The sequence below is a fragment of the Siniperca chuatsi genome, linkage group LG4, assembly GCF_020085105.1.
Source record: "Siniperca chuatsi isolate FFG_IHB_CAS linkage group LG4, ASM2008510v1, whole genome shotgun sequence".
NCBI classification, from domain to species: Eukaryota; Metazoa; Chordata; class Actinopteri; order Centrarchiformes; family Sinipercidae; genus Siniperca; species Siniperca chuatsi.
This window is the reverse complement of record NC_058045.1, coordinates 28616994-28643062: the sequence shown is the minus strand read 5'-3', so window position 1 is coordinate 28643062 and position 26069 is coordinate 28616994. Positions and strand designations below refer to the sequence as shown.

General features: G+C 40.4%; 2 protein-coding genes across 2 annotated transcripts; both read right to left on the bottom strand.

Annotated features, from left to right (window-relative positions):
* Nucleotides 1-2843: 2843 nt before the first annotated feature.
* On the bottom strand, nucleotides 2844-14780 carry cav1 (caveolin 1). The gene is made up of 3 exons (XM_044192818.1): nucleotides 14394-14780; nucleotides 13244-13411; nucleotides 2844-4962 (listed from the first exon to the last, which is right to left on the bottom strand). The coding sequence occupies exons 1-3, from the start codon at nucleotides 14427-14429 to the stop codon at nucleotides 4621-4623; spliced, it is 546 nt and encodes a 181-aa protein (XP_044048753.1). The 5' UTR covers nucleotides 14430-14780; the 3' UTR covers nucleotides 2844-4620.
* A 5431-nt stretch (nucleotides 14781-20211) lies between these two features.
* cav2 (caveolin 2) lies at nucleotides 20212-25556 on the bottom strand. The gene is made up of 3 exons (XM_044192817.1): nucleotides 25158-25556; nucleotides 24714-24901; nucleotides 20212-22325 (listed from the first exon to the last, which is right to left on the bottom strand). The coding sequence occupies exons 1-3, from the start codon at nucleotides 25305-25307 to the stop codon at nucleotides 22175-22177; spliced, it is 489 nt and encodes a 162-aa protein (XP_044048752.1). The 5' UTR covers nucleotides 25308-25556; the 3' UTR covers nucleotides 20212-22174.
* Nucleotides 25557-26069: the final 513 nt, after the last annotated feature.

Here is a 26069-nt window from a genome sequence, read left to right as displayed (position 1 = left end):
GATACAATATGGCAAAATTAAAGCAATTAAAATAATTACTTTGCACTTTTCAAATATTAAAATACACGCATGAAAAAAAAAACATGATTGCAGATCAAGCAAGGTAGATTTGTTAATAAAAGAAGCTTTAGTCCTACAATTTAGATACAATTCAGCATATACAGTACATTATATGGCCCAAGGTATGATCCCTGTCCACATACTTTCATGTACTTTTGATCAGGGGCTGTTTGAAGGAAAATGAAGGGACATCTAACTGCCACAGCATACAATGATATTGTAGACAATAGTACATACGCATATGCCTTTCTCAAAGTGTCCCACTAGAGGGAGCTGTTGTATTGTAAAAGCTGAGAAAAAGTGACTCAAGAGAAGTCATAACACAGATCAAAACAAAACGCCACAAAAATGATTGTATATTGATTTTACATTAGGTGTAAAAAAAATACTTTCATCCACAGGGACCATACATTAATTTTTTCTACCTTATTATTTGTATTCATAGTCACAGTCCATGCTGGAACCTTTCCCAACATGCACTTGGCAAAATAACACCCAGGATAGGTTTCCAGGTAGCAGACTATTAAAACTTGTTTGACTTGTTAAGCTGTCCCAATGAAAATCAAGTCTTCATTAATATTTGTCTCCAAAGTATGGAAATGAATGGAAGCATACAGCTGCTCTAACGGTAGGGAAATTACATCCAAACATCTAAAACACAACAGCTTGTTTTGCAAAAGAATTACCTGGGATGTACATCATCGTTTTTTTTTTTTTGATTGGTAAAAACATGCAAAACCACTGGGATGGTCCTTTAATTCTAGACCCCAGTTTCACTATTTCACCAGGTAGGTTTGTAGTAAATTTTAGGACCCCCAAATGATATCTGATTGAACAGGCAAACAAACAAACCACCACACAGAGGAGCATTGAGCTCGCAGCCGGTGGTAACTTCTCACCCTGGTTGTTTCAGGTCACTGCCACTGCCCAATCCTGATGTCTGCATGGAGGTAACAGAGCCGTCTCTGTGTTCTCTCATCCTCCTGTTATGTCTGCTTTGGTCCTGCACTGTGAATCACTGGAAATTTCCCCTCTGGAGCGAGCAGGTTTTCCTCTGCCAGGACCTTTTGCATCCTGCTCCAGGAGTTTTCTGTTGTGGTTCAGTTTGGATGTGTTACTGTAATGATGCTTGAGTATCTGAGTGCACACTGTTTCAGTCTGTGCAGAAGCCTCTTTACATGTTTTGGGTGTTCAGAAGATTTCTATTTTCAACCACGCTTTCTTTCCTTTCTCACAGGGTCTTACTGTATTTGTGATATAAATTCACCTTCGCTGAACTACCTTATTTGGTTAGATAATGCTGGAAAGGCTACCTCTAGCCCCTGTGTGTGCCTCTCATGTACATCACACAGCTAACCATCAGGGTTTCTTCCTGGCAATATTTGAAAAACCCAGAGGGTCGTTTACTGTAGTTTTGAAGGTATTTCCCAAAACAACTTCTGCCCACCTGGATCAAAAAATATCAGCTGCACGATAAGGAAGATTTCAATCTGTTTGTCAAGTTGTGACTCTGTTGTTAATCCTTAAAAAATGATATCGAGACGCGTTGTATCTCTCGTTTTATACAACGCAAGAAAAATATAAATGCGTTATTACGTATGAACATATAAAATAATGGCAAATCATAATTAATGCTTAAATGCACAATAATAATATGCTTCCAAATTTGTGACAACACTTTGGAGAAGACCGTGCAGGTCCATAAAGAAATGATTTTCCCCGTTTGCTGGGGAAGAACTTGACCAGCCTGCACAGGGCCCTGACTGACCTCAACCCCATCCAACACCTTTGGGATGAGATGGAATGCCGACTGTGAGCCAGGCTGGTACAACACTGGTTGTCACCTCACCTGACTGTACTCGAGTGGCTGAATGGGAGCAAATTGCTGCAGCCCGGTTGCAAAATCTTGTAGAAGAGGGAAGACTGTCCCAGAAGAGGGAAGGCCGTTATGGTTTTGAAAATGTTCAACAATCACACATGGCTGTAATGTAATGTTTGGCTGTCCACATTCTTTTGGCCATTTAATGTAGCCCCGTGATTCAAATGTTATGTTAACACACAAGAGGCACAAACTAGGGCTAGGCTATTATTAGTTTATGCTCCATAAATTGAAACAAAAACCTGGAGGCAGCATTTAACAGCTCACCGTGTTCCCCATTTCTATTGTAGCTATTGTATCCTTGAAAATCACCCTTGAAAGATTAAAACAAAGAACCATTGTTAAGCCGACTTGACTTTATTCTCAACACGTTACTGTTGAACAATACAGTTTACAGTGAGAGTCCAGGCTTGCCTCAGGCTGCATAATTATGTGCCTGTTTTTGGTGTAAATTAACTTGAATACAGTCAATGCCTCATAAGCATTGCCCAACACTTTTATTTGTTTCTCGGGTAACCATGGAAATGTTGTGCCAGCCTCTGAAAAAAAGTGTGTGAGCAGCGCTACAGGCATTAGGCCTTATTGACACAGACTCAGATACAAATACTACAGAGGGTTTGGAGGGCACTGCTGCTGGAAATTATTTTTCAGCTACACTTGCTTCAGCTTCATTCTTATGTATTTTTTCCACAAGTAGCTTCAACTGGCTGGTTCCTGCAGTACAGAAGAATGAAACCAGTCACAGAGTGAATCATTACACAATTAGATTTGCTATGACTCAATATCACAAGTAAAAAAGAGCACAACAATCTATGGTAATATCTGACTTTCACGGAGAGGCACATGGTGATCTTTATCCATCTTGGTAAAGAAGCTGTAGATACAAAAACAAACAAATACACACTGGATTATATTAAATTTTAATGTGCACAGCGTGATATTGTACAGTAAAAGCAAGGAAGGAAAAAATTATTTTCTTATAAAAATATCACCTTTAGAGCTTAAAAACACTCAATTCAAGGAACAGGTGCTATGATATTACCATCCCTGTGAGAAGACAGCAGGTAGACTGAAGGTGACGGAGTCAAAGCTTAGTGTCTCAATAAAACACAATCCCCCCACCCCAACCCAGAAACCCTACCCGACCGTCTCTCCCTTCACCCATCTCTGGGGTGGGAGGCATCAGTTTGATGCTTTTCAGCATCGTGTCCACAGTCGGGAAAAAATAAAAAATAAATGAAGAGGACAAAAAGGGGGAGGGTGCAATATTCTGACCAGATAACAAATAAAAATGCATCCACAATCACACATTCCACCTCACATTGTCTTAATTCCAATGCATTAACCTGTGGAAGTACCACAGTGCGTAGGAGAAATCTCCACTCAAGCTTGTAACTGCACATCCTAAGTGCAGACTGTGCAAAAGTAACCGCTAGTACTCTACTACCTTTGCAAATATAGAAAGGAGATCTTCATTAGTGCTATTCACTAACAATACTTTCCCATAGATTAGTGCACTGGAATGAGGCCATAGCTTGTAAAATTTTATTTTCAGCATAAACACCCATACAGTACATATAGGATATTAAAGTTAAGCCCTCAAAGTTCTTCAAATTCATAGTGTAGAAAAATAAGCATTCGCTATGGAACTATGGTGATGTGCATTTAAAAGCATTGAGCTTCACTGAAAAATGAAAGGCCTCAGTTGGTCAGAAAACCCACATTGGAGTAAAAAAGGAATAATGCTAACATTCTCTGTCACACTCTCATGTAATTATGAGGATGGTGATGAAGGTGGAGTGGAAGTAAGAAGCCGATGCGCAGAGCGAGTGAGTTGAGATGCTGAGATGCAGGTCATTTCAGCATCGTAAGGCTGTGTGGCGGGAGTGGCGGTGGCGGACGGCGATTTGCTGGCAAGGCGGCGCAGGTGCATGCAGGAACGAGGGCAGGTTCAGTGTGTCAGACCGCTGGAAACCCAGGTGAAGAGGGGGGCTTGGTTTTGGTGGCTTGGAGGTCACGGGGGGCAGAGGGAGGGGTGTTGCTGGGCTGTTCGGCTTGTGGGGTTGTTTTGTTTCTGCTGAGTCAGATAGAATTTGGCAGCGCTCACTCTTTCTCTCTGCTTTGACCTTCCCAACCCCAACATCCCACCATCCTGCCCTGCCCAACAGCTCCAAAAAAACAAACACATATAAGCACGAGAGAAGACAGTGATACACCCTGACATCCCCTCTTCACATGAATCACTCAAAGTGATAAGCTCTCCACAGAAACGGTAAGAATGGAAGGAATTTACATCATGTGGCAAAACTAACAGAAAAGAGATATGGAGCTCGGTTGCTTGCATGACAAAGTTAACAGTGAGGAATAAAAACAACTAGAGAACACAAACAAAACAACAACAAAACCCAACCCTTTGATTTCCTGTGCCCACCCGTTTGGTTATACCAACACTGGAGAGAAAAAAACAGCTGGTGGAAAAAGGCGGGGTCAGATGCCATGCGACCACACCCCTTCACTTCCAAACAAACCCCGCCCAGCTCTGGAAACAGCTCACCTCTCCTATTCCCGAGGTCTGATTTTTCTTCTTTTTTGTTCTGGCTTTTCCCTCCATCTGTGTGGCTCTAGCCCTCCCATCCTCCCTCCCCTCTTTCCGTTAATACTCCTCCTCCTCTTTGCGGATGCTACACCTCCTTGGTCGTGCGGATTCGGACGCTGCTGAAGCACTTGCCCATGGCTTCAAACAACGGGTCGCAGAAGGTGTGCACGCAGATGGAGTAGACACGACTGACGCAGTGGATCTCGATCAGGTAGCTCTTGACGCACGGCACCACAGCCCAGATGTGTATGAAGGACAGGATGGCGAAGAAGATTCCCCAGATCAGTGCCAGGGGGATGCCGACCAGCGCCGTCAGCAGCCGGTAGCACCAGTACTTGGTGACGGTGAAGGTGGTGAAGCTGGCTTTCCACACACCGTCGAAGCTGTAGGTCCCTGCAGGCTCGGCGATCACATCCTCAAACTCTACCTGTAGAGGAAGGAAGTGGAAGAGTAAGAAAATTTGGCAAAACCACTAATGACAGATCTATAAAACGTGTGATCCATATTAAAAGATATAGTATAATCAACAAATGCCTGCACTTACAGTACAAATAGCAGTACATAATACAATGTTGTAATGTAATGTTGTGAAACATTATATCACTGCACAAAACACAATAAATTACATCAACACTAAACATATAATATACAAAACATTTAACTGCCATAGCTTTATCAATATTTGTAAATATAGTTGTGAATGATCTGTGAGCACACTTTTAGCAGGACTTGACTGACATATAAGCATCACACAAACAGCATAATTAAGACTTTCATTTTCCAGGCAAAAGACAGAGAGAGAGTGCTGAACTGAACAGAGTGACATCGGGGGATATCAGGTGATTAAAAAGTTTTACTTTGTGATCAGAGATTAGGTTTTTTCCCCACAGATATTATTAATGGCTTTATTAAGGGTTAAAATATTTATTCTTTATGGATCAGCTATAAGCCATTAATAACAATAACTTCTTGTTTGCTCCTTGACTGATTGGACCGTATGGCCCCTAAATTAATTTATTAATTTATTAGCAACTTTTTAAGAATTTATAAATTGGTAATAAACATGTATAACTGCACTATTACCAAATAGAAAGGATAAAGTCAACCAAAAGGATTCTTTACAACCTGGCACCCCAAAATTGATTCTTATCAATGGTCTATGACTAATATATACAGCATTAGCAATTAATCTATTAAGTTTGAATAAAGCCATTAGTTCCAACTTATAAAGCCCTTATGCAGGGTGCCTTAATAGAAACAGGTACCCTCGTTTCGACTTACGAAATAGTCCCAATCAAATTAAAAAGACCAGTGAGAGACATGTCCAGGAATTTTATAGCAAATGGTTATGCAATTAGATTTGGCGGAAAAGACTCTGAGACTGAGAAAAGACTTTGAGGGAAGTCTCACACAAACCTAGCAGCAGCGAGGATTAATGGCCTCCATAACAAACAAATACATGCACATTAGCACATAGGGAGGAGGTTGGGGCGGCGGGGGGAGCTGCAGCGGCAAACAGTCGAGCACGCCAGCAGAATAATAGTGAGAAATATCAGGTTATAATTTCCCCGCTGTACACCTGCATTAGTATGACTGGATGTTTCGAATAAATGAGCCACAGATGGTGAAGCGTGAATAAAACATCTAATACGCAACGCTCCTTTTTTTTTGAGTTGATCAAATGTAATTTAATGCTTTGATTATCTTTGGGTGACAGCAGGAATCTCATAGATGTATATCTGAAAACTATACTGAAACTGCCATGGATTTATAACACTAGAGGTAAGTAAGAAAATATGTTTTAAGTATTGAAAGTGAAAAGAAAATACTACTAACCATCACACACTAAAAGTGACTTGTACTGCAGTATACAGAGATTCTCAGCACCACCACAGTCACATTAGACTCATCGTGTTGGCTTGTCAAATACCTTCATCCACCGCCAATGGTATTTCACAAGAACGCTGGCATGGTGCTAATGAAACCATCACACAAACTTTATAGTCCTTCAAATCTGAACTCATTATTTACACGTAAATCAGTTGCTTCACTCCTTTATTATATCAGTTTGCTAAGATGGAGGGTGGGATTCCTGACAAGATGTACGTCTCCCCTCGCAGTGACTGGTACACAGACGAACCACCAACCACCAACTGCCCCGCCCAAAATTGCTACACACACTATCTCTAGCATCTGCTTTTCTTTCTGCAAATCAGTTCGAGGATTTTTGTCTCCAGAGCCTCTTGAAAACATCCAACTCCACTAGACTTACAGACAGACAGACATATAGACAGAGAAATAGACAGATAGATAGATAGAGAATAGCGAAATGGATAAAACAAATGTCCTTCTGAGGCTAAATTTGGACCAAAATGGACAAACTAAACAGTCAAATTTTCAGCTATGGTGGAGCTGGACCATATGTAGCCAATAAAACCTTGTCAGGACTTCATCTGCTTGGTAGTTTAAAGACACCATATCACTGTTTGATAACTAAATAATTATCAGGCTAACTAAATCTAGTTCCTGGAAGCTTTTACATCTGCTTTTGTAAACACTCTGTGTGTGGTACGTCTTTATTAGGAAAAATTCTGTGGTGCACAGGAAGTGATGTGTTTCACATTTCTGGTTTTTGAGGAATAAACTGTACAGTTACTGTGACCAGTGATGGTCCATCAACAGAAAATCCAAAGAGGACGACACCCCTGTACCGCCCACACAGTGTTCGATTGACAAGTGATCTTTGGTTTCCCTCCTCCACCTCCCATTAAGATGAACAAGAACATTGGGCTTCTTTGCAACAAAAACACATCTCTCAGGCCTTTAACTGCGACAATCCCTGCAAGTGTCCGTGACCTGACCAGTGCTGTTTAAGGCACGGAGGGAAAAGTGGAACCTCGCACACTGTAAACACAATGCAGACTCTCCCTCTCTCTCTCGTTCTCTCCACAGGCTTCTGAGCGCAGAGTCAATATTTATTTTACAGTTACTTGGAGTCTGTGTCACGTCTAACAGACCAGTCTGGCCACTGAGGTCTAATGGCTGCAATATCAATAAGTCACACAGATATTATCCAGTGTCACACTGACAGTGAAATGGAAAAGTGAAGTGTTTCATTCCTAAGTGAGATTCTATCCACTGTTTGGAAGACTTGATGCCCACTTACACAAGCTGACTGTTGGCATCAAAGAAAAGCACAGCATCATTTACTTTTACCATTTTAGATCTCTGAAAAAAACTTGATTTGTTAATTCATACACATATTTCTGTTTTTTAAGATATTGACTTCAAACCGCATACCAATAGGAAAATGGAATCAAATTCTATTTTGTAATGCCATATAGCCATGTTTGAATAGAGATATTTATCATAATTTGAATGGAATAATACTGCAAAACTCTCCATCTTATAAACGGAATAGTTAACCATTTTTGGAAATACACTTATTTGCTTTCTTGCCCAAAGTTAGATGAGAAGATTGATACCACTCTCATATCTGTCTGTTAAATATTAAGCACGATACAACAGCCAGTTAGCTTAGCTTACAGTAGCATAAAGACTGGAAACAAGGGGAAACAGTCCAAAGGTAACCAGCACATCTGAAGCTCACTAATTAACATGCTGTAACGCTCTAATTTGTTTAATGTGTACAATAACTGTGTCGTACTGTGAAGTCCATATGCCTGACCAAGCCAGTCAGCTTAATATCTAACGGACAAATATGAGAGCAATATTGATGATCTGACCCAACTTGGCAAGAAAGCAAATGAGCAAATTCCCAAAAAGTAACAATTCCTTTAACTACGTGAAAAAAATCTGCCAGGGCAGTAAGAATATTGCAACCTGTTTTAAAAAGAAATCCCATTGTTTCAAGAATTTTCAAGAAATGAGTGTCTGTATATTGAAACAAGAACGAATAAGGCAGGTCACTGCACTAGAACTAAGACACCTTTGACTTGATTTTTCAAACCACTTTTCCAAACATTTGTATTATTTCCACTCATTCTAAAAACAATACAACTTCAAAGACAAAAAGGAACCAGAACAAATCAAATAATTCACGAATAATTTATTATAAACAACCCCAACCTAACACAATATATATGGAATAAACTGTCAGCTATAAAACACATATATCATCTCCCAAAGTTCACAATTCAAAATCTTTAAAATATAGAGGGTGCAGACTAAAATAAAACACATCTTAGGGCTTAACTTCATGCTATTGTTCATTATGTAAGTGTAATTATCATGTTTTTCCAATCCTGGATGACTTATTTTGGAACCGAGCTCTTCAAATATCCCAACAGAGTTACTTTTTTTGTTGCCTTGAACCAGCAGCTCGTAAGTACAATTCTTTTACTCCTAGCAGCAGCATAAAGCCTCTCACACAGCACCAACTGGCACAGCTCACTTCAGCGTTATAATATAAATCTGACTGCAGCCACAAAACCAGTGCGCCGTCCATTTAATTTTTCCACAGCTACAAATTTTAAAGTGGACCCACTCTGCTCCAGTTTCCAGAACTTTGATTGAGACTAAATGAGGGCCTTCTGCAGAGAGGCACAAACACAACCACAGCAGGACGGGGGAGAGTTTTGACTTTATAAAGTGAAACTGTTTGGTGCTTTTTACTTTCCATGGTTTTAGTTTTCTAAATACAGTTCTGTATGCAACATTATGAGGAAACAAGTATCCACTGTTTGAAAAAAAACAAAACAGATACAATATGAATACAACAGTGAGGATTTTTGATCAAAGTAAGGATGTTTTTGAAGAAGATCACAGAAGTCCACAATTTAAGGCTGAGTCCTCAAGCAGCTATTGAATTAAGAAATTCAATAATGATGACCAATTTTAAGCATCTACAGTATAAATAGCATTTAAAACATAAAAACTTTGCGTGCTTTTACTGCAACAGCCTATACTGGGTCAAAGTGTGGATTTCTGCGGTCCAATCAGAGGTTTGATATGAAACAATGGAGTCTCAGGGTCAGCATGTGACCAGTTGGCAAGGCAACTGTATTTTTGAGTAAATAAGGCAATGTGCTATTTCCAGAGCTCTATCTTCATGCTGTCAACTATGCGCTAATAGACAAAGTGGGTCTCTGAAGGAGAAGGTCAGAGTGTAGCCGATTAATGGACTCTTTTGTTTGTTTGAGGGCTTTGGTAGTCAGGGGAAATGTTTGGTTTAGTTCAGGAGAGAGATTAGGATGATTGGCAGCGGACACATACTGTATGTGACCAACAGACATAGACTGCAAGCTCATTTCATTCTTTTAAAAAAAGACTTGTTTTGCATCAAAAATAGTTTGATTATGTGTACTTTTGATTCAGAAATCATCTTCACAAAATAATGAAGTGACCAACAGAATTGGGTCTGAATGCAGATGTAACAAAAAGTCAAACAAATGAATTCAAATGACCACGTTAGTTGAATTTTTCATCTAAGATGCTTTTTGCAAATTCTTATTTATTCCCTTAATATCATAAAACCACTTCAGCTGAACTTAACATGAACCCATTTATAAAAATTTATCCTAATTCTAACTTTTAGTAGTACTACTTGCCAAATATCTAATCAATTTTAATGAATCTGTGAAAAAAAGTTTCTTAGATGCTTTTTTGTGTGATGCAACCCCTCTTTTGCATATACTTCTGTGATATATCCATAGTTTTGTTAAATCTGCATGACATTTGATGGAAAGAAATCCCACTGCACTGAGTTTGAAAGAGTTTCATAAGCACAAGATGTCTCAACCCACAGGAGTGTGTAATCGCTTAGTTGTGATAAAAGCACAGAAATCGTCAAAACTGGAGGTATGAGATTTTCACACAACTATGACAATGCATCTCTAATCAGATAAACATCTCACAATGAGGTGGTCAAGTATGATCAAGAATCAACCAATCACTGGCGTTGCAGTCCCAGAGGGAGTGTTTTATTCCTTTCAATTTGACCTTCAGGACTTTGGATCTGCTGTTGGAGGTCAAACTTCTCACAACTCCCTCTCAAAAATGGTCTCCAGTGGGGGCCCTGACCACTCCTCTCTGCTATATAAAGACCCACAAATTCTCCAGAGGCAAAAACTTTTGCAGGGCAAACTCCACATGCATGTCAGTAATGGAACTTGTTTGATGTGGCCAGGTGATTGAGGCCAGCTGCAGCAGTTAGAGGAGAACAGCTTGTATTCCTTTGACTAAAAGAAAGCAGTGTGTCTGTGTGTGTGTGTGTGTGTGTGTGTGCGCGCGCGTCTGTCTGTGTGTGCATGTACACAACAAAAAGTATGTCTGCATGCACAGTACACACATTTACGTGTGAGTACTATATGTGGGTGTGTGTGTGTGGTCATGGTGGATTGCAGAATGAGGGTTGCTGGAAGGGATTCCCTGCTTTTGCTTTTCATTGGGGCACACCAAACACACGCTTCCACTTGGCAGAACTGTTTCATTGACCTCACCTCAGAGCCGCTGTAAACAGCACACTGTAAAAACTATAGGCTCATCAGAGTTTATTCTGAAATCCAGAGGGAGGCAGTGAGCACCTTTGGGTTCCTCGCGATAGAAAATAAACCAAAAGTATTTCTCTACATGTGTCAGAGGTTCCTTGAAACTGTCAGAGTTTGTTAAGTCTTTATGAAAGGATTTTGTCTGTTTTTCAAAATACTTAAGAGCAGTAGTGGATGAAGTATTCAGAGCCTTTACTTAAGTGACAACAACACAACAAGTACAGTACTTGAGTAAATGTGCTTACTTACTTTCCACCACTGGTTACAAGTTTAAAGTCTCAGGCTCTTAACGGTTCCTTACAGCAGTTTTAATTTTTACAGTGTACGCGCATGTGACTTTAGATAATTTCACCAGCAGTCTGTTGAGTTGATTAGAGAGGGGCGGGACAATCATAAAGTTGCATTCTATTCTGAGACTGGAAGGAGAGTCTGACTCACTGTCACAATGGAGGAGAATTGGGAGGGAGAGACAGCAGCGTGGTGGAAGAAGTGGAGACAGAAGCAGAAAACAGGAAAAGTAGAGACTGAAGTCCATTTCCTTATAGAACACCCGAAAGATTCAAACAAATTTAAATTAAAATTTCAGACTTTGCATCTCATCAAAGAGAAGAGCTTATTCAAACTCGTGGTTCTAGGCCAGACGTGCTTTGTGTAGCACTTTTCCTTCTTTTTTAATAATCCAATACACCAAACGTACTTTCCCTTACAAAAAAGCTAATGTGAATTTATCACATGTGAAACACATGTCACATATTTATCACTGGTGAAGAAGCATGTCACATGGAGGAAATGTACATATTGGCGCATGTCGTTTTCAGAAATTTCACAAGTGATCAATTGTCCTCTTATAAGAAAATGTGATTTGCAGGTAGTTAACATGGAATATGTGCTACATCTGAAAACTCACATTTCACATGTAAAAATGTGAATCTCACATGTGCTTTCCTTGTCATTCTGAAGATTTCTCACTTTAGCCAGTAGTTTTATTTCATGTATATACCTATGTCACTCTTCATTTTTTCAATGTATGTATTTACTTTGGCAAGGTTTTTGATCAAAACTTCATGCCAATAAAGCTTCACTGAATTGTAATTAATCACATTACAGTCAGCACGTTTTTAATCACCCAACAGTACAAGGTAAATCTACCAAGGATCATCTTTCCAATCAACAAAATCAATAATGTCAGACTGTCAGTTATCATTTGGAACCTGACAGCAGCCAATAAAAAGCAACACATGGATATCTGCTCCTCTGACTACAGGCATGTGGGGAGGAGGCAGGGAGGGAGGAGAGGGCTATAATGGGCGGAAAGTAGGGAGGAGAGATGGGGAGTGGTGAGGAATATCCCCTCAGACTAACCAGCTTCTTGGGTGTTTCCCTGTTTTAACAAGGCAGAGCTCAGGCATTTCAAAGAGCTGACCCCTCCTGTCCCATGCAGCGAGCCGTTTGACCCCACTCTTATGAAAAAAACTGCCCCAGCTGGAGAGGAGGGCGGCCGGGCTCAGACAGCTGCTGCTTCCCGCTACCATGCAGACGCGTCAGGTGGCTTCCAGGGCGCCACTCCTCTGCTGCTACAACCTCTATCCCTCTGCTAACTCCTTTAAACAAAATAAACACTCGGTATTTATGCGGCCAGGCTGCTCTCTTATGGAAAGAATTCTACTCCAACAGCAAGGCGTGTGCAATAAGAACTGTGGGAAATGTCTGTTCCAACAACAGGAAATTCGTAATGTTTCCTCTGCTGGAGCGAAGATGTTCAAGTCTTCAAGTCCCCTGCTTGTGCAGACGCGCATATATTTACACATGTGGATAACTTGCCATTGTATCGCCTCCATTAGCTTAAATACCTCAGCAAAGCTTCTTCCTAATAGGGCAAAGTCACTGAGGGTGAACACTGCTGGAACCACAGCGCCCAATACAGTGCGCGAAAGACCTGCAGTGCGCAACTGACGCGCACATCCGCACATATCACATCAATGACAGCTCCTAAACTTCGGCACAGTGTCCCACAGTTTATTTCAGTCTACAGTGATTGTCAGATGGCTCCACTGAGCAGAAGTAAGTGGAAGTGCAAACTGTGCAACAGGTATTCTGGTGAAATTATGGTTTGAGTTGCCACGAAAATGAAGAGAAAGCTCACAACAGCTGCACGTGTAACCCTAAATATAAAGCTCAAAAGGTAACGGTTTGACTCACCTTGACAACGTCATCGTTTATGCGCTTTGGGTCACGGTTGACCAAGTCGATCTCTTTGGTGTGGACATCCTCCATCGTTTTCTCGTTCAGACTGTCGTTGTCCATGTCTTTGTTGTTAGGTTTGTATATGTTCCCTTGTTTTCGGATGAACGGCGAATGCAGAAACTTCTGTCAGGACCCGGAGGAGGCAGAAAAAGAAGCGAGTGAAGAGGAGGAGGGATAGTGTGCAGTGCGCTGAGAGGGAGAGAGACTGGAGCTGCGACTTACCAGCCTGCCCCACAAACAGGGATGGGTTTAAATGAACAGACAGTAAAGCACCACACCCCTCGATCCAGCCGCAAGGGGTCCTCACCACCCGGACAGAAATTTAATACCCTGTTCTGACATACAGTTGATTCAACATGTATCTGTGAGCATTCCATTTTTTTTTTTAAAGAAATGCGTAAAAGCGCATATTCCAAATATCAAGCGAGTCTTTCTTGAATAGGCTTTTTCTAAATATATTTTGGATATATTTTTAAACAAATAGGGGTTATCAACTATATTTGCAATCTGACTTGTGAATATATGGGCTTGTTAAGGTAAAGAATGTAGAAACACGTTGGGTTTCCGTGACCATCGAGTGCGTAAAGACCCCTTTGGTCCCCACAGTCCTACTCTGTCCTTCGAGAATCTTTCAAGCACATTTTCATTTACACCAACAACCATATGGCTTCATTAGTTAGTGTTAAAGCACTTGCGTGGTTTATGACTTAAACATTATGTTAGAAAAAGCGTGTGGGTTTACTTTCCTTTGCGTTTTTACGCACAACACTGTAAACTTTCATGGCTGATACTTAAAAACAAAAATCGGTTGTTCTGTTAATAAAGGTTTTAGCAGGTAAAATCTCACACCCACATGCTAATGTATACTCAACAGTCCTTCACATTCCCTCAGCGTGTGTGGGAGAAGCGTTCATGACTGGGTGTCAGGAAAAAAAAAAGAAAACGATTGAGACATAGCGATCTAGAGTTGGAAAAACATCCAAATTTACTTCATGACTGCAAATTATGAGTGTGAATAATCAGCTCCTCGGTGAAGAAGAATCGTTATCAGCTAAAGACGTTCAACTTCAAATAGTGCCAGCAGTAAATGAGAGCCATACTGTACCTCTTCTGTTTCATCGTCCTTCAGTCCTCCTGTCATGCTCTCCCCAAGTTTGAACAGATTAGCGCGGTGCAACAGACAAGAAGACAATATAGGAAGCCGTACGGGAGGCGTGGAGGCAAAGTGAGAGGACTGGAGATCTTCTCAGGGACCTGTATAGTGATCTAATTCCTGCCCTTTTCGCTGAACGTGACTAGAATTTAATGCCAGAGCTATGAGGGAAACCTCCAGTGTTTCTTCGGATCCCGCAGAGCGAGTCTTCGCAGCCCGGGAGTCACCTGTGAGCAGAGACAGGAGAGCCACCGTGCATAACCGTGTAACCTGCCCGGCTGGAGGAGAGACTGACGTGATCTCAAACTAAAGGAGTGTTGTAACTGGCGTGGAATTACTTTATTTGGGGATCAAGGCAGAAGATAATAACGTTTTTGTTCAGTGAAATGTGGGCGGTAATTGGGAATGGCAAGGTGTGCATATTTCCCATACCTAGCCTAAGGGAGACCAATTAAAGTGGTCATATAGTAATGGATGGAAGAGAGCAAGAAAGATATACTAGAAATAAAAAAATAAATGAATAAATATGAAAATTAGAGGAGTTTTCAGAACTTATCAGAATTCATTTAGCTATTTCAGCAAATATAGAACCCTGCTTCATCTACTCTCAGAAAATAAGTTTAGACTAATATTTACAGCTTTGATGAAACCAAATTAGGTGAATTGGCCTGTGTGCAGATGTGAAAGGAGCAATTTTTTGGGTGTGTCTGATGGGAGTGGGACTGAAATAAACGGGTTGGAACTTAATAATAGGTATTTTCCACATCTTTTAGAGTTCTAATGTGCTTTTTTTTAAGAGCAACATGCCCAGAAGTGTATTTTGTTGAGTATTTTATTTGTTACCAACTCTGGGTTGTCCTGTGGTAGCTAAAAGATTCCAGTACCACTTTCTAATGTCTTGGTGGGTTTATAAGTTGTAACTAATGGTTTTAATAATGGTTAATAAATACTTTACTAATGCTTTATATGTCAGTTATAAGCCATTACTAAGCACATCTAATGGGTTGCCAGTTTGTGAAAAATCAAATTAGCATTATTTCCTATTTGGTAATAATGTAGTTATAAATGTATAAAAGAAAAAGTATTCTGCCCCAAGCAGTTGGTTTCATGCTGTTGCTAGTAGCAACCACAATAGTCACAGTTTTACAGCACTTTACCTGACATTGTTACATCCAACCGATTGTGACCAAGCAAACATTTACAAACATCCTTTATCTCTCGCCAAATGCTCTTGTTGGAGTAATATCTTTAGGTTCTGTTTTACTATAGCTATTTTGTGATTGTTGATTTGTGATTTAGTTGTATTTAGTTTTCCTGTGATCAGTTTACTGTTAACCAAGCTAGCCATTATACTATCAATCAATCAAGCTTATTTGTCACATGTAATCATATAAGGTACAATCACAGTGAAATGGAATCCCACCAGTTCCTTCAATTTATGCATTAAAAAGAGTTTCAATGGAATAGGAGTAGTAATAAATATGTGTGTGTGATTGGGGTGGGGATTGATTGGCAGACTTAGGCAGTGACCTTATTTAGGATCCTAGTGGCCTGAGGGTAGAAGCTCTTTCTGAGCCTTGTGTTTTTCCACCAAATTAGCTCTGGTTCTTGAACCAGTTCCGTTCAAGATTCATAGAACCTTGGTGCTATCTAGTGAACCAGCCCGTGTTTTCTCCAGTATTGAGCGGAACCATTGTAATCAAGGATGTGTCAACAGAGGGCGTTGCACATTGCACAATGACCTGTAGAATATGACACGCTGACTTCAGTTCACAAGGAAAACGTGCTATTTTTTGGTTCATGCTGGGAACCAGCTTTTTCGGGTTCTGAACCAATTTATATTTGGTCTGAACAGTTCGAAATTAGGTGCACGAACCAGAACGGAACTGGTTCCACGTTGGTGGAAAAGGCTCAATGCCGGTCTGGTGTATCTGGTACCTTTTTCCCGACAGCAGCTGGGAGAAAAGACCGTTATCTGGGTGGTTGGGATCCTTAATGATTCTCCTAGCCTTATTCTTGCAGCGCTTTGTGTAAGTCAGGGTAGAGCACTGCCTCTCAGCTGAACGAACCACTCTTTGCAGGGCCTCGCGGGCCTGTTTAGTGCTGTTTCTGTACCAGGCAGTGCTGTTTCCATCAGGACGCTCTCGATGGTGCAGGAGTAGAAATTCCTTAGTAGTTGAGGTGATACCCGGAATTTCTTCAAGCGTCTGAGGTGAAACAGTCTCTGCCTTGCCTTTCTCACCACTGCGTCAGTATGCAGCGCCCAGGTCAGGCCCTCGGTGATGTGGACACCAAGGTACTTGAAGCTGTCCACCCTCTCCACAGAGGACCCGTTGATATTAAGGGGGGCATAGTTCCCTCCTGCTTCTTCCCAAAGTCTGCTATCAGCTCCTTAGTCTTGCTGATCACGAGTAGGTTGTTGTTCTGCGGGTCAGGTCCTCTACTTCCTTCAGGTAGACCTTTTCATTGCTATCTGTGATCAGGCCCACCACAGCTGTGTCATCAGCAAACTTGATGAGTCAAAAATGGCTACAGTCAAAAATGGCTACAGTAACTGTTAATTTAGTGTTGGTCTAACTGATATATTTTTCATTATGTTGTTCATTCACTGATGATACAATGTGTCCTTCCTGGTATGAGGAACAATGTTGGTAATTTGGTGGCAGAATAATACTCATGGATTTCTCAATTTCTGATAAGCCATCAAGTCTGCAAGTATAAATGTTAATTCTGTAAGTCATTTGAAGTTTAAAAAGTAATAGCCTAATAATCCAACAAGCTTGCAACTGTTAATGTTAATAAACTGGTAATAAACGGATTGTGGTCAAAAAGCTGAATGTCATGCTGAACACCCACTTAAGAGATTTTTAATAACCTGGGAACCCAAATTTGTCCTTATAAATGGCTTAAAACTAATCTATGAAATTAATAAATTAATAAAGCCAATAGTTAAGACTTTAACTAATTATAAAAGGTGCATTTATAGAAAGTGGTACCTATGATTCCTAAGAATATTTCATGATGAGAATTCTACACATGTCTGCTATATCTTAATCTATGTGTTACCACATCTTTCCTTTGGAAATCTGCTTTACCTTTCCTATTGCTATAACAGTCTATGTTTTTAATTGTCAGTATTTTACCCCTTAACTCTACCTGTTTAAAAGAGGTTGAACTGTAATGATGGACAAGCACAGTGAGGAAGACATTAGCCAAACAAATTGTAGTTGTTATTCTTCTCCTTTCCATAAGTAAATATACAGCAACTGAGAACACTAAAAAGTATGAAGACTCGTATTGTTCACATTCAGCTTATTTCTCTTTGTGAACCACTTTGCTCTGTTTTAACATCACTGATTTTGCTGGATTTGATGCAGCAGTTGTGACATCTGCTCTGGACAAGTGCTATACAAATAAACATACAACTTACTCATCTTTAATTTATTGGGTGTGGCACTGAACACACATCAGAATATCCAAATCAAAACCTGTTTTAAACAAAGGTGTTATGCTAGACTCACAGAGAAGGCTACATCAGAAGTTTCTGGCCTGGGTGCAAATATTAGCATATTCTGTATCTGTAAACAATTCTACAGTATGAGAAATATTGTTTTTGCACTATATGAACAGCTTCCAGGATTCAAAATTGAGGAAAAGAAAAGATCATCATTCGGTGTCAGTGAGTGTTGTAAGCAGGCATGGCTTTGTTTTCTGGGGTCGAGATGCAAAAACACTGTGAACAGTCAGGCTACAGGATGTAGAAAGTGCTGTTAGCATGCGTCCTCTCCTGAGCCCTCCGCCACCCAAACACAACAACACTTTATAATGAGGGTGAATCATGGTTCCATGGCAGAACAGGATCTGTGGAAACTTTACGCTGAGGCAGTTTAAGTTTATGATTTGACTATCAAAAACATGTAAATGTGTCAGTCAGAGCAGTGGCAGAACAGGTTGTTAAACAGAGGATTCTGTCCCAGTGTCAGTGGTCAGCGTGTGTCTGGAGGATGGTGCTGGAAAAGCTGTGTGATCACAGTGAATGCTCAACGTCAGGGTGACCTTTCTGACTTAGAAAAGGTGATGCCTGCTCTTTTAAAACAAGTGTTAGCAGGCTTATGATGATGGTTAACCACAGTTAAATGTAGTTAATTAACAGAAACAAAGTAAGAGCAGATATAACAAATTTGCATACAGCAGAAGGCATGTGATTTCTTGTCAGGTGCGTATTTACCAACACAGGATATGATGTAACTAGCACTAGGTGCTATATTTAGCTCAGTGGACACAAGACTGACAGGAATCCCTGACTATCATAGAGTGAGTGTCTGTATAATATTGCAACAAATGCAACAATGAGTAAAGTATAGTGCCACTGAAGGAGTGGCAGTAAGGGAAGTGATATTGGACTAGTGATAGGAAACAACAAGAAGCTGTTATTCACCCAATATAACCACAGTGGTAGTGGTACTGCAGTAAAAGAACATCACCACAGCAGTAATAGTAAAAACAGTATATAAAGAAGTAGGCTAGTGGTGGTAGAAACAAAATACTACGAATAGCAGCAGCAGCAATTGCACTAGCAGTGACATTAGTTGTAACAGCAGTAGGTGCAATAGTGTTCTCATAGTAGTGACTGTGGTACGATATACAACAGCAGCAGTGGTGATACTAGTTTCATCAGCAGTAATAATATTAGCGGGAGAGAAACAGTTGTAGCTGTGGTCATAACAGAAGTACGTTATATCACTTTGTTTCTTTTATTAGCATTACCATTATCACTATAAGTCCTTGTTCTGTTTGCTTGTCTAGAGGGAGGTCAAATGTGCTGAACACTTTAGGGTCTGTAGTTCCCTGAGTTGAGTGTCTCAGAGTGGTACTCTCAGCTTCAGGAGGGCCAGTAAGTGTATCATTTGTAATGGTAGTATTTATAGCAGCATGTTTGGGAGCCATAGCAGTAGTTGTTGTGGTTATATAATTCATTTATGACATTATCATTATTGTAACTAATAACTACTACAATTATTTTTTTTTTTTTTATGTGCGTATCAAAGGTCAACATCAACCCATTCATTCACATCACACTGCTTTGTTTCAGGGTGGGCTGTGATTGGCTGATTGTATTGCAGTAACTATATTCCAGTCAAAGCAACTGAGCTTCACAGGGCAATGCTGCTCACTGAAAATGCTTTATTTTTTAAATTTCAAAAAGAGAGTCAGTGACAGTTGACACTTCAGCTTGTGGTTTTGACATCGGGTGGGGGAATGTATGCCCTCATTTGACCCTCTCAGGCAGCGCGTCCTCCCAGCTTGTGTACTGTGTACAGCTGTAGATGCTTAATGTTAAGGTTAGAACCATAGCTGGGTCTGTTCATTTAAAAACGACAAAGAAGGACAAAAAGAATGTGTGCCTGAGATGCTCAAGGCATTTAGTGCTGAAGGACATTGCAGCAGGGTAATAGTTGTAGTAAATAGTAGTATCAGTAGTAGTAGTATCACAGCACTGGAGTACGGAACATCACAAACTTACAGTAATATACAAAGCTCTACTGTTGAAGGAATATTCTGTGCAGAGACAGGTAGAAATGCTATGCAGGCCTGTGGGTCTAACAGCAAAGCCTCAGGTCATGTTCCATCGACCCAAAGCTCATCTTTGTATAGGAAAGTGTCTTATGCAATCTCAGCAAAGTGATTTATGAGACATTTCTGGCACTCAGCTGTATATCCCAACCACATTAATCTCCTGTGACTGAAGAAGAAACCACACACAGAAAAATTTACTTGAGGAAAAAATGTTTTTTATTTTGGTCATGAAAAACACATTTGGCTTGTTAAAGCCAAAGTTACAAAATGAGTGTATCCACAAAGCAAGAGTTAAAAATGATTAAGAAAATGAAATGCAAACAAACAAAAGTAGTATATAACTTTTGAAGAATAGCTGGGCTGAGCTGAGGTTGATTAGTGCTACATGGTACTGCTGAGGAGAGAAAAAGCTTTAGCCACACACCTGTGTCTTCCACTATTGCACAACCCTACCTTGAATGTCCTCTGAGAGTTGAAAAACTAAACACAAGCATATTGGCTGGCAGCTTGTCAGCAGTCTAACACCAGTGAAAGGATCAAAAAGCTCTGACAGAACTGCTTGCCTTCAGCTGTCAGCTGGAAACAAAACAGCACGTCATACAGTGTCTTTGTCAGAGGGCAAACCTGCTGGATATGGAAATAAGCAAATGTTTGTTAACATGTTGTATGCGTCTGTTCATCAGAGGTGGGTTTGCACTTGTAATGACAAAATTCAAGTGCACAGCAGAAAAGCTGAAATCCCACCAGAATGCACAAATCAGTATAAGTATGTACCTGACACTCAGCTCCATAACTGTTGCATTGATTCTCTCTATATCTCCTTCGAAATTTTAGATTGAAAAGCTCATAGCAAGTGGGAACTGTGCAAGGTTTGTACCTAAAACTCAACTTTATCAAATCCACAGCAAAAAAGGTAAAAATCATGTTGCTGTCTGATTCCTTCTGGGTGTAGAAGTATTCCAAAACCCAGTCCACTAACTAGCCGTGCTGTCGCAAACAACAAGCACCTCCAAATTAAATATGTATGTACCAGAGTCTCAGCTCAACCGAGGCTTCAACCAAACACAGTACGAAATGTGGTTCACCTTCACCACACTATAGTTACACAAGTGAAGTCCTCCACTGCCAAATGTCTGTGTTTGCCAATCAAGAATTGGTCGTTGCATAAATAATAAATTAGACAGCCACCCCTCTGATGATTTCCAATCCTGATTTTGACATAGTTCAATAACATGTTAAAACAACTATATTGCGTATAGCTTTGGTCCATATAAACGCAAATGCCCAATATTGTTGCCAATGCACTGTGAAATCAACACAGCAGTTACAGTAAAATGTGCCTGAAAATGTTCAACAAGCTGCATCTTAGCATTTAATATTCATAAGAAGTACTCTGACTATCTACTCTCAGTCAGTTCATTACATTCAACTTCTAGCTGAATTATTTTGCAACATATACAATATAGTATAAAAAAAGCAGAAATATTACATCTCTCAGCAAGTCAGCAGTATATTTGCCTTAACAACAATATTACACTCCTCCAACTGATTCCACGGCTCTCTCAGCCACAAAGTAATGGAATGACAAGAATTTCTTTTGGTCACAATCAGAAAAACAACTCCATTTTGGGTGGCGCACATGAGCTTTTCATAAAATCCCGAATAGTATCACAACCATTTCCTATAGTGATGTAACTAATAAACCATAAATTGCAGGTTAGATTACATCAAGGCATCTAGGCTAAAACCGCAGTTAATTTGGTTAAAAAGTAATGGTTTTTTTTAGATTTCAAACAACAGCCATACATTACGCATGACTGTTGTTTTAACAGCATTTAATGACTATACTTTAATATATATCAGGTCCTAACCAAACCACCAAATATATTCGATTATATGTAACACAGATATCCATAAAACTTTTTCATCAAATGTATCCCAGCTTTAAAGATGTTTTTTCCCCGCAAATGATCAAATTCATGCTTATTGTTTAGACAGCCTCATTTTTAAATAGTTGTATTTATTTATAGTTTTAGGTACTTTGTGCAGGACTCGTCAGGATTTCATATTTTACTTTATAAAGAGCTCATGTATTCCACTACAAGCATCATCCACTCTTTTTTTCTTTGACTGCAATCTGTCCTACATTTCATGCATCAGTTCTCGGTGGTCTTCACTTGAATGGAGGACAGGGTCTTTCCCATACTGTGGAAGAGTGGTGTTATGAACATGTCTGTCAGACTCCTCCACACCACCTGGACTGATGGTAAGAGCATCATGAAGCTCTGGATTACCGGCATCACCAACCTGGAAGGAAAAGGTCAAAAAGTCACTTTAGAACAGATGCTGAGAAACGATGCATTCACAAAATGCAATAAATGATACGCACATCAGGATATAATTTTCATTTTTTAGGTTAAAGATAAACATACAAGTTGGATAAACATACAACTGCTGGCTATCAGAGGTCAATATCTCCTTGTATCCATAAAACCATTAATTTTAGGGGTAGTTGGGACAAATGACATTCTCACTCCTAATTACATCTGTTGGAGGAGGACTGAGGCTCAGATTTGCAGGTTTTTACTAAGCACCATCAATGTTCAAAAGGGCATTGTTTTCACCCGATCAAATGAGCTGATCTACAGGGGAAAATGCAACTGAGACTGAGCAATTGTTGAGTAGAAGATTACACACAACTTTTATCCTGGGAATTCAAATCAGCAGCCTTTCCATCTAAAGCGTCCATCTTGAACTCAAATTGCAGTCCCCGTGACACAACTTTCATAAAGTCCACAGATTTATTGATTCATATCATAGAAAATGTTGCCCTGCAGGTTCAGTTTTTTATGTGTTTAGTTATCAGTCTAGCGACACATAATTGAATATTTGTAGCATCCATTTCCGGGGTGCTGCGATTTCACCCTTTGACCTGACCTGTTCAGCATTTGTGTTGATACCACCAATGTTTCTGCAAAATGTCTTCACAGTAATTTAGATGTAAGAAATAAAACCCTTGCTGAATATAATGTTATTAACAAAGGCATGACCTACATTTAAATATTTATGTTTTAAAAAAACATTTTCCAGTCAGTTAGATGGGTTTATATGATGTTTGACACATATTGGGCATATTTTTCTACAACCATGTATTAAATTTTATGTCTGGTATTTGTCGTAGAAAAGGTTTCAGTCGTGGTCATCTGGACACTGTTTTCAGAATCAAGGGCCTTTTCGGCTCCCATCCGGCTCCCATCCGGCTCCCATCCGGAAGTCATTCTCATTTCCGGATGGGAGCCAAAACGTCTTGATTCTGAAAACAGTGTCCAGATGACTACGACTGAAACCTTTTCTACGATGGAACACTCCTGGACGAATGAGGGACTACACCGCCTTGTCTGGAATTTGTGTTATCTTATCAACTACTGTTATTATCTTATCTGTAAGGTGGTTGGTATCTATGTTTTTAAAAAGCTCTATTAAGAACTGAATCATATTGTTACATACCTGCAGCCTGTGACCTTCACTCCAATGTATAAAATAAAATAAAAAGGTGTGTTGTGAAAGCTGTGTTCTCCTGTGAAGCAGCCCCCCTCTGTGTGATCTCCCTTCCTGACATCCCAAATATATTGACCAGCTCAGCGTCACCACTCAGTCCCGTATTGATGAATACCTGCGTTGACTTCTTCCTTCAAACACTGCAGTTGAAGGCATCGTCCTGAGCTTGTGACCTCACCTAGGTGAAAGGTCATGCGAAAGTAACTCTGCAGCGCTCTATCTGCATCTGAAGAATGTCCCACTCTGGTCTGCAAATAGGCCTGTATTGCTGCTACAATGCCAGCTACATGGCAAAGGGCATGGGGCGTTTTTTTCCCCCAGTACCAGTGGAACTCCACATTCCTCCCAACTTTCCATACAGTGCTTACTTCTGGGCATAAAATGTTGCTTCATCAAGTGTTAATAAATGGACTCTTTAGGTTGTGGTTGGGAACGTATACATGTATTGCATGATTTGCTCGAAAACCTGGTTTAACTTGATGCAGGCACAAAGTCGACATAAACATGACATAATTCTCCAAATAAATGTATAAAAACAAAACGCAGACAAAATGTTTCAGTGTTACACTACATGTGACGTTGACTATAAAAATAACTTCTGTCAATGTTTGCCTAAAGAGCCAGAACAAGCATGCTGGCAAGTAGCAGTGGCCCTTGAGGAAAAGTCATGTACTGTTCCTATAATGTTCCCACTGGGACTTAAACTTTTGGTACTTACAGTAAGTGATATTATCATACTTTAATACAATTTTACAGATTTTTGTATCACTATAATACTTATATAATCTTCATATTGGAAGTTATAATGTGTTTTCAGCTCCCATTATAAGTTTTATGATGATCTTTTACATGTTTTCAGAACTTTACATCTTTTGTATCACTACAATATAATGTGTTTATGGGAACTTTTAATCTCTTTAGAACTTACTGTAAGTATACTGGTTATCTTTTCCAAATTCTACAAAGTATTTTATGTCTCATGGCATCACTCTAATATGATGTTTCTGTGCTATTTTCTGAAAAAACCCCAAACTTATTTATTTCTTGTATGGGCAACATTTGGCACTGTACCAGACAAGTCAGGCTAAAAACAGCAACAAACAGAAACCTGGCAGGTTGAGAGGATCTTCTCCCTACCAGATGTGGATGCAGCTGAGCACGCCGAAGACCACTCCGAGGATGAAAGCCATGGGCACGGCCAGCAGCGTGGTCAGCAGGCGGTAAAAGATGAATTTGACAAGCTCAAAGGCGGCGTGGCTTCCTATCCACACTCTGTCGAAGCTGTGCGTGGAGATGGGCTCCGCGATGACATCTTCAAAACCAAGCTGTCAGATCACACAAGTCAGGGGCACACAATGAGCTTTCAAAACAACCAGCACTGGCAGGAAGGTCTTGGATGATGGATTGACGCGCAGGCAGCGACTTCCATGTATTCACGCTGCAGATTACCAATCTCACAGTGTGTTACACGAAAACAATACCGGTATATTACTTGGTAACTGTAGATAATTCAACTTGACAGCCGCTAGCTTGTGTAGTTTCACTTTCAAAGAGTAATTCCGCACAATGTACATACTTTACCTTCAAGTGAGCGTTGATATCGTTTGGATCTCGGTCCGGCACCGCTGTGTACACCTTCCCCTTCTTCGACAGAATGGGTTCTATCGATCTGTTGAACTCGTCTTCGTCCATAATTATACTGGTGTCCGATTTCTCCTTTTCCAGACCCATGTTGTTCAGTTAGACGGGCAGACGGTGCAGGGAGAGCAGCTGGTGATGGTGCGCACTGCTCTGTGCGCCGGACTGAGCGGCACCCCGCCCCGTATGGAAAGCAGCGCAGCGTGGGGCAGAGGAGACACAACAAGCTTAAAGTCACTTCCCCAGACCATTTCAAGAGCTCAGTGATGACTGACACTACTGTGCAGTGTACCGGCCTCCAGTCAAGAGCCATGGCGCCCCAGGAGTCCTCAGGGTTTAATGCCAGCTCAATACACCAACCCTCTTCAGCCGCGTGATTAAGCATGATTAGTAGACAACAGGACCTGCGGCCCCCCCCTTTTTACCATTGAGCAACTAATCTTTGGTGGTTAGTTAAGTGGAGACATTTCTTTTTCTAAGTGAAATAGATGTTCTGGAAAATGTAACCACCTGTAGCCAGTTTTGAATTATGATGCAGAAAACATCAGTTAACAATTCCCCCCAGGCCTAAACACACATGTTTACCCACATACACATAACTGTAACTATAAAAGCCTGGTTATTATTGTTGCTGTAGCTGAACACACTGTTCTACCTGTTGAGTTGATTTACCACATATTTTCTTTTCGGTCTGCGTGAATTTATTACTCTCTGGCTGTTTCATACTCTGAACGCACCAGCCAACATTGTTAGAATAACTGCAAGGTCCTCAGATGATTAAACAAGAACCACAACAGGAAGACATTTTACTTCGGCAGCTGGTGTTTCACATGGAGATGAATTTGTTTCTGAGGA

Excerpts from the sequence above, each read along its gene's own strand:
- cav1 (XM_044192818.1), bottom strand. The coding sequence starts at position 14,429 with ATGACAGGAGGACTGAAGGACGATGAAACAGAAGAG. Across the intron at positions 13,412-14,393 it reads AGGACGATGAAACAGAAGAG|AAGTTTCTGCATTCGCCGTT; the intron begins GTACAGTATGGC and ends GGGTCCTGACAG. Across the intron at positions 4,963-13,243 it reads TAAACGATGACGTTGTCAAG|GTAGAGTTTGAGGATGTGAT; the intron begins GTGAGTCAAACC and ends CTTCCTCTACAG.
- cav2 (XM_044192817.1), bottom strand. The coding sequence starts at position 25,307 with ATGGGTCTGGAAAAGGAGAAATCGGACACCAGTATAATTATGGACGAA. Across the intron at positions 24,902-25,157 it reads ATATCAACGCTCACTTGAAG|CTTGGTTTTGAAGATGTCAT; the intron begins GTAAAGTATGTA and ends GTGATCTGACAG. Across the intron at positions 22,326-24,713 it reads CTCAGCTGCATCCACATCTG|GTTGGTGATGCCGGTAATCC; the intron begins GTAGGGAGAAGA and ends TTTTCCTTCCAG.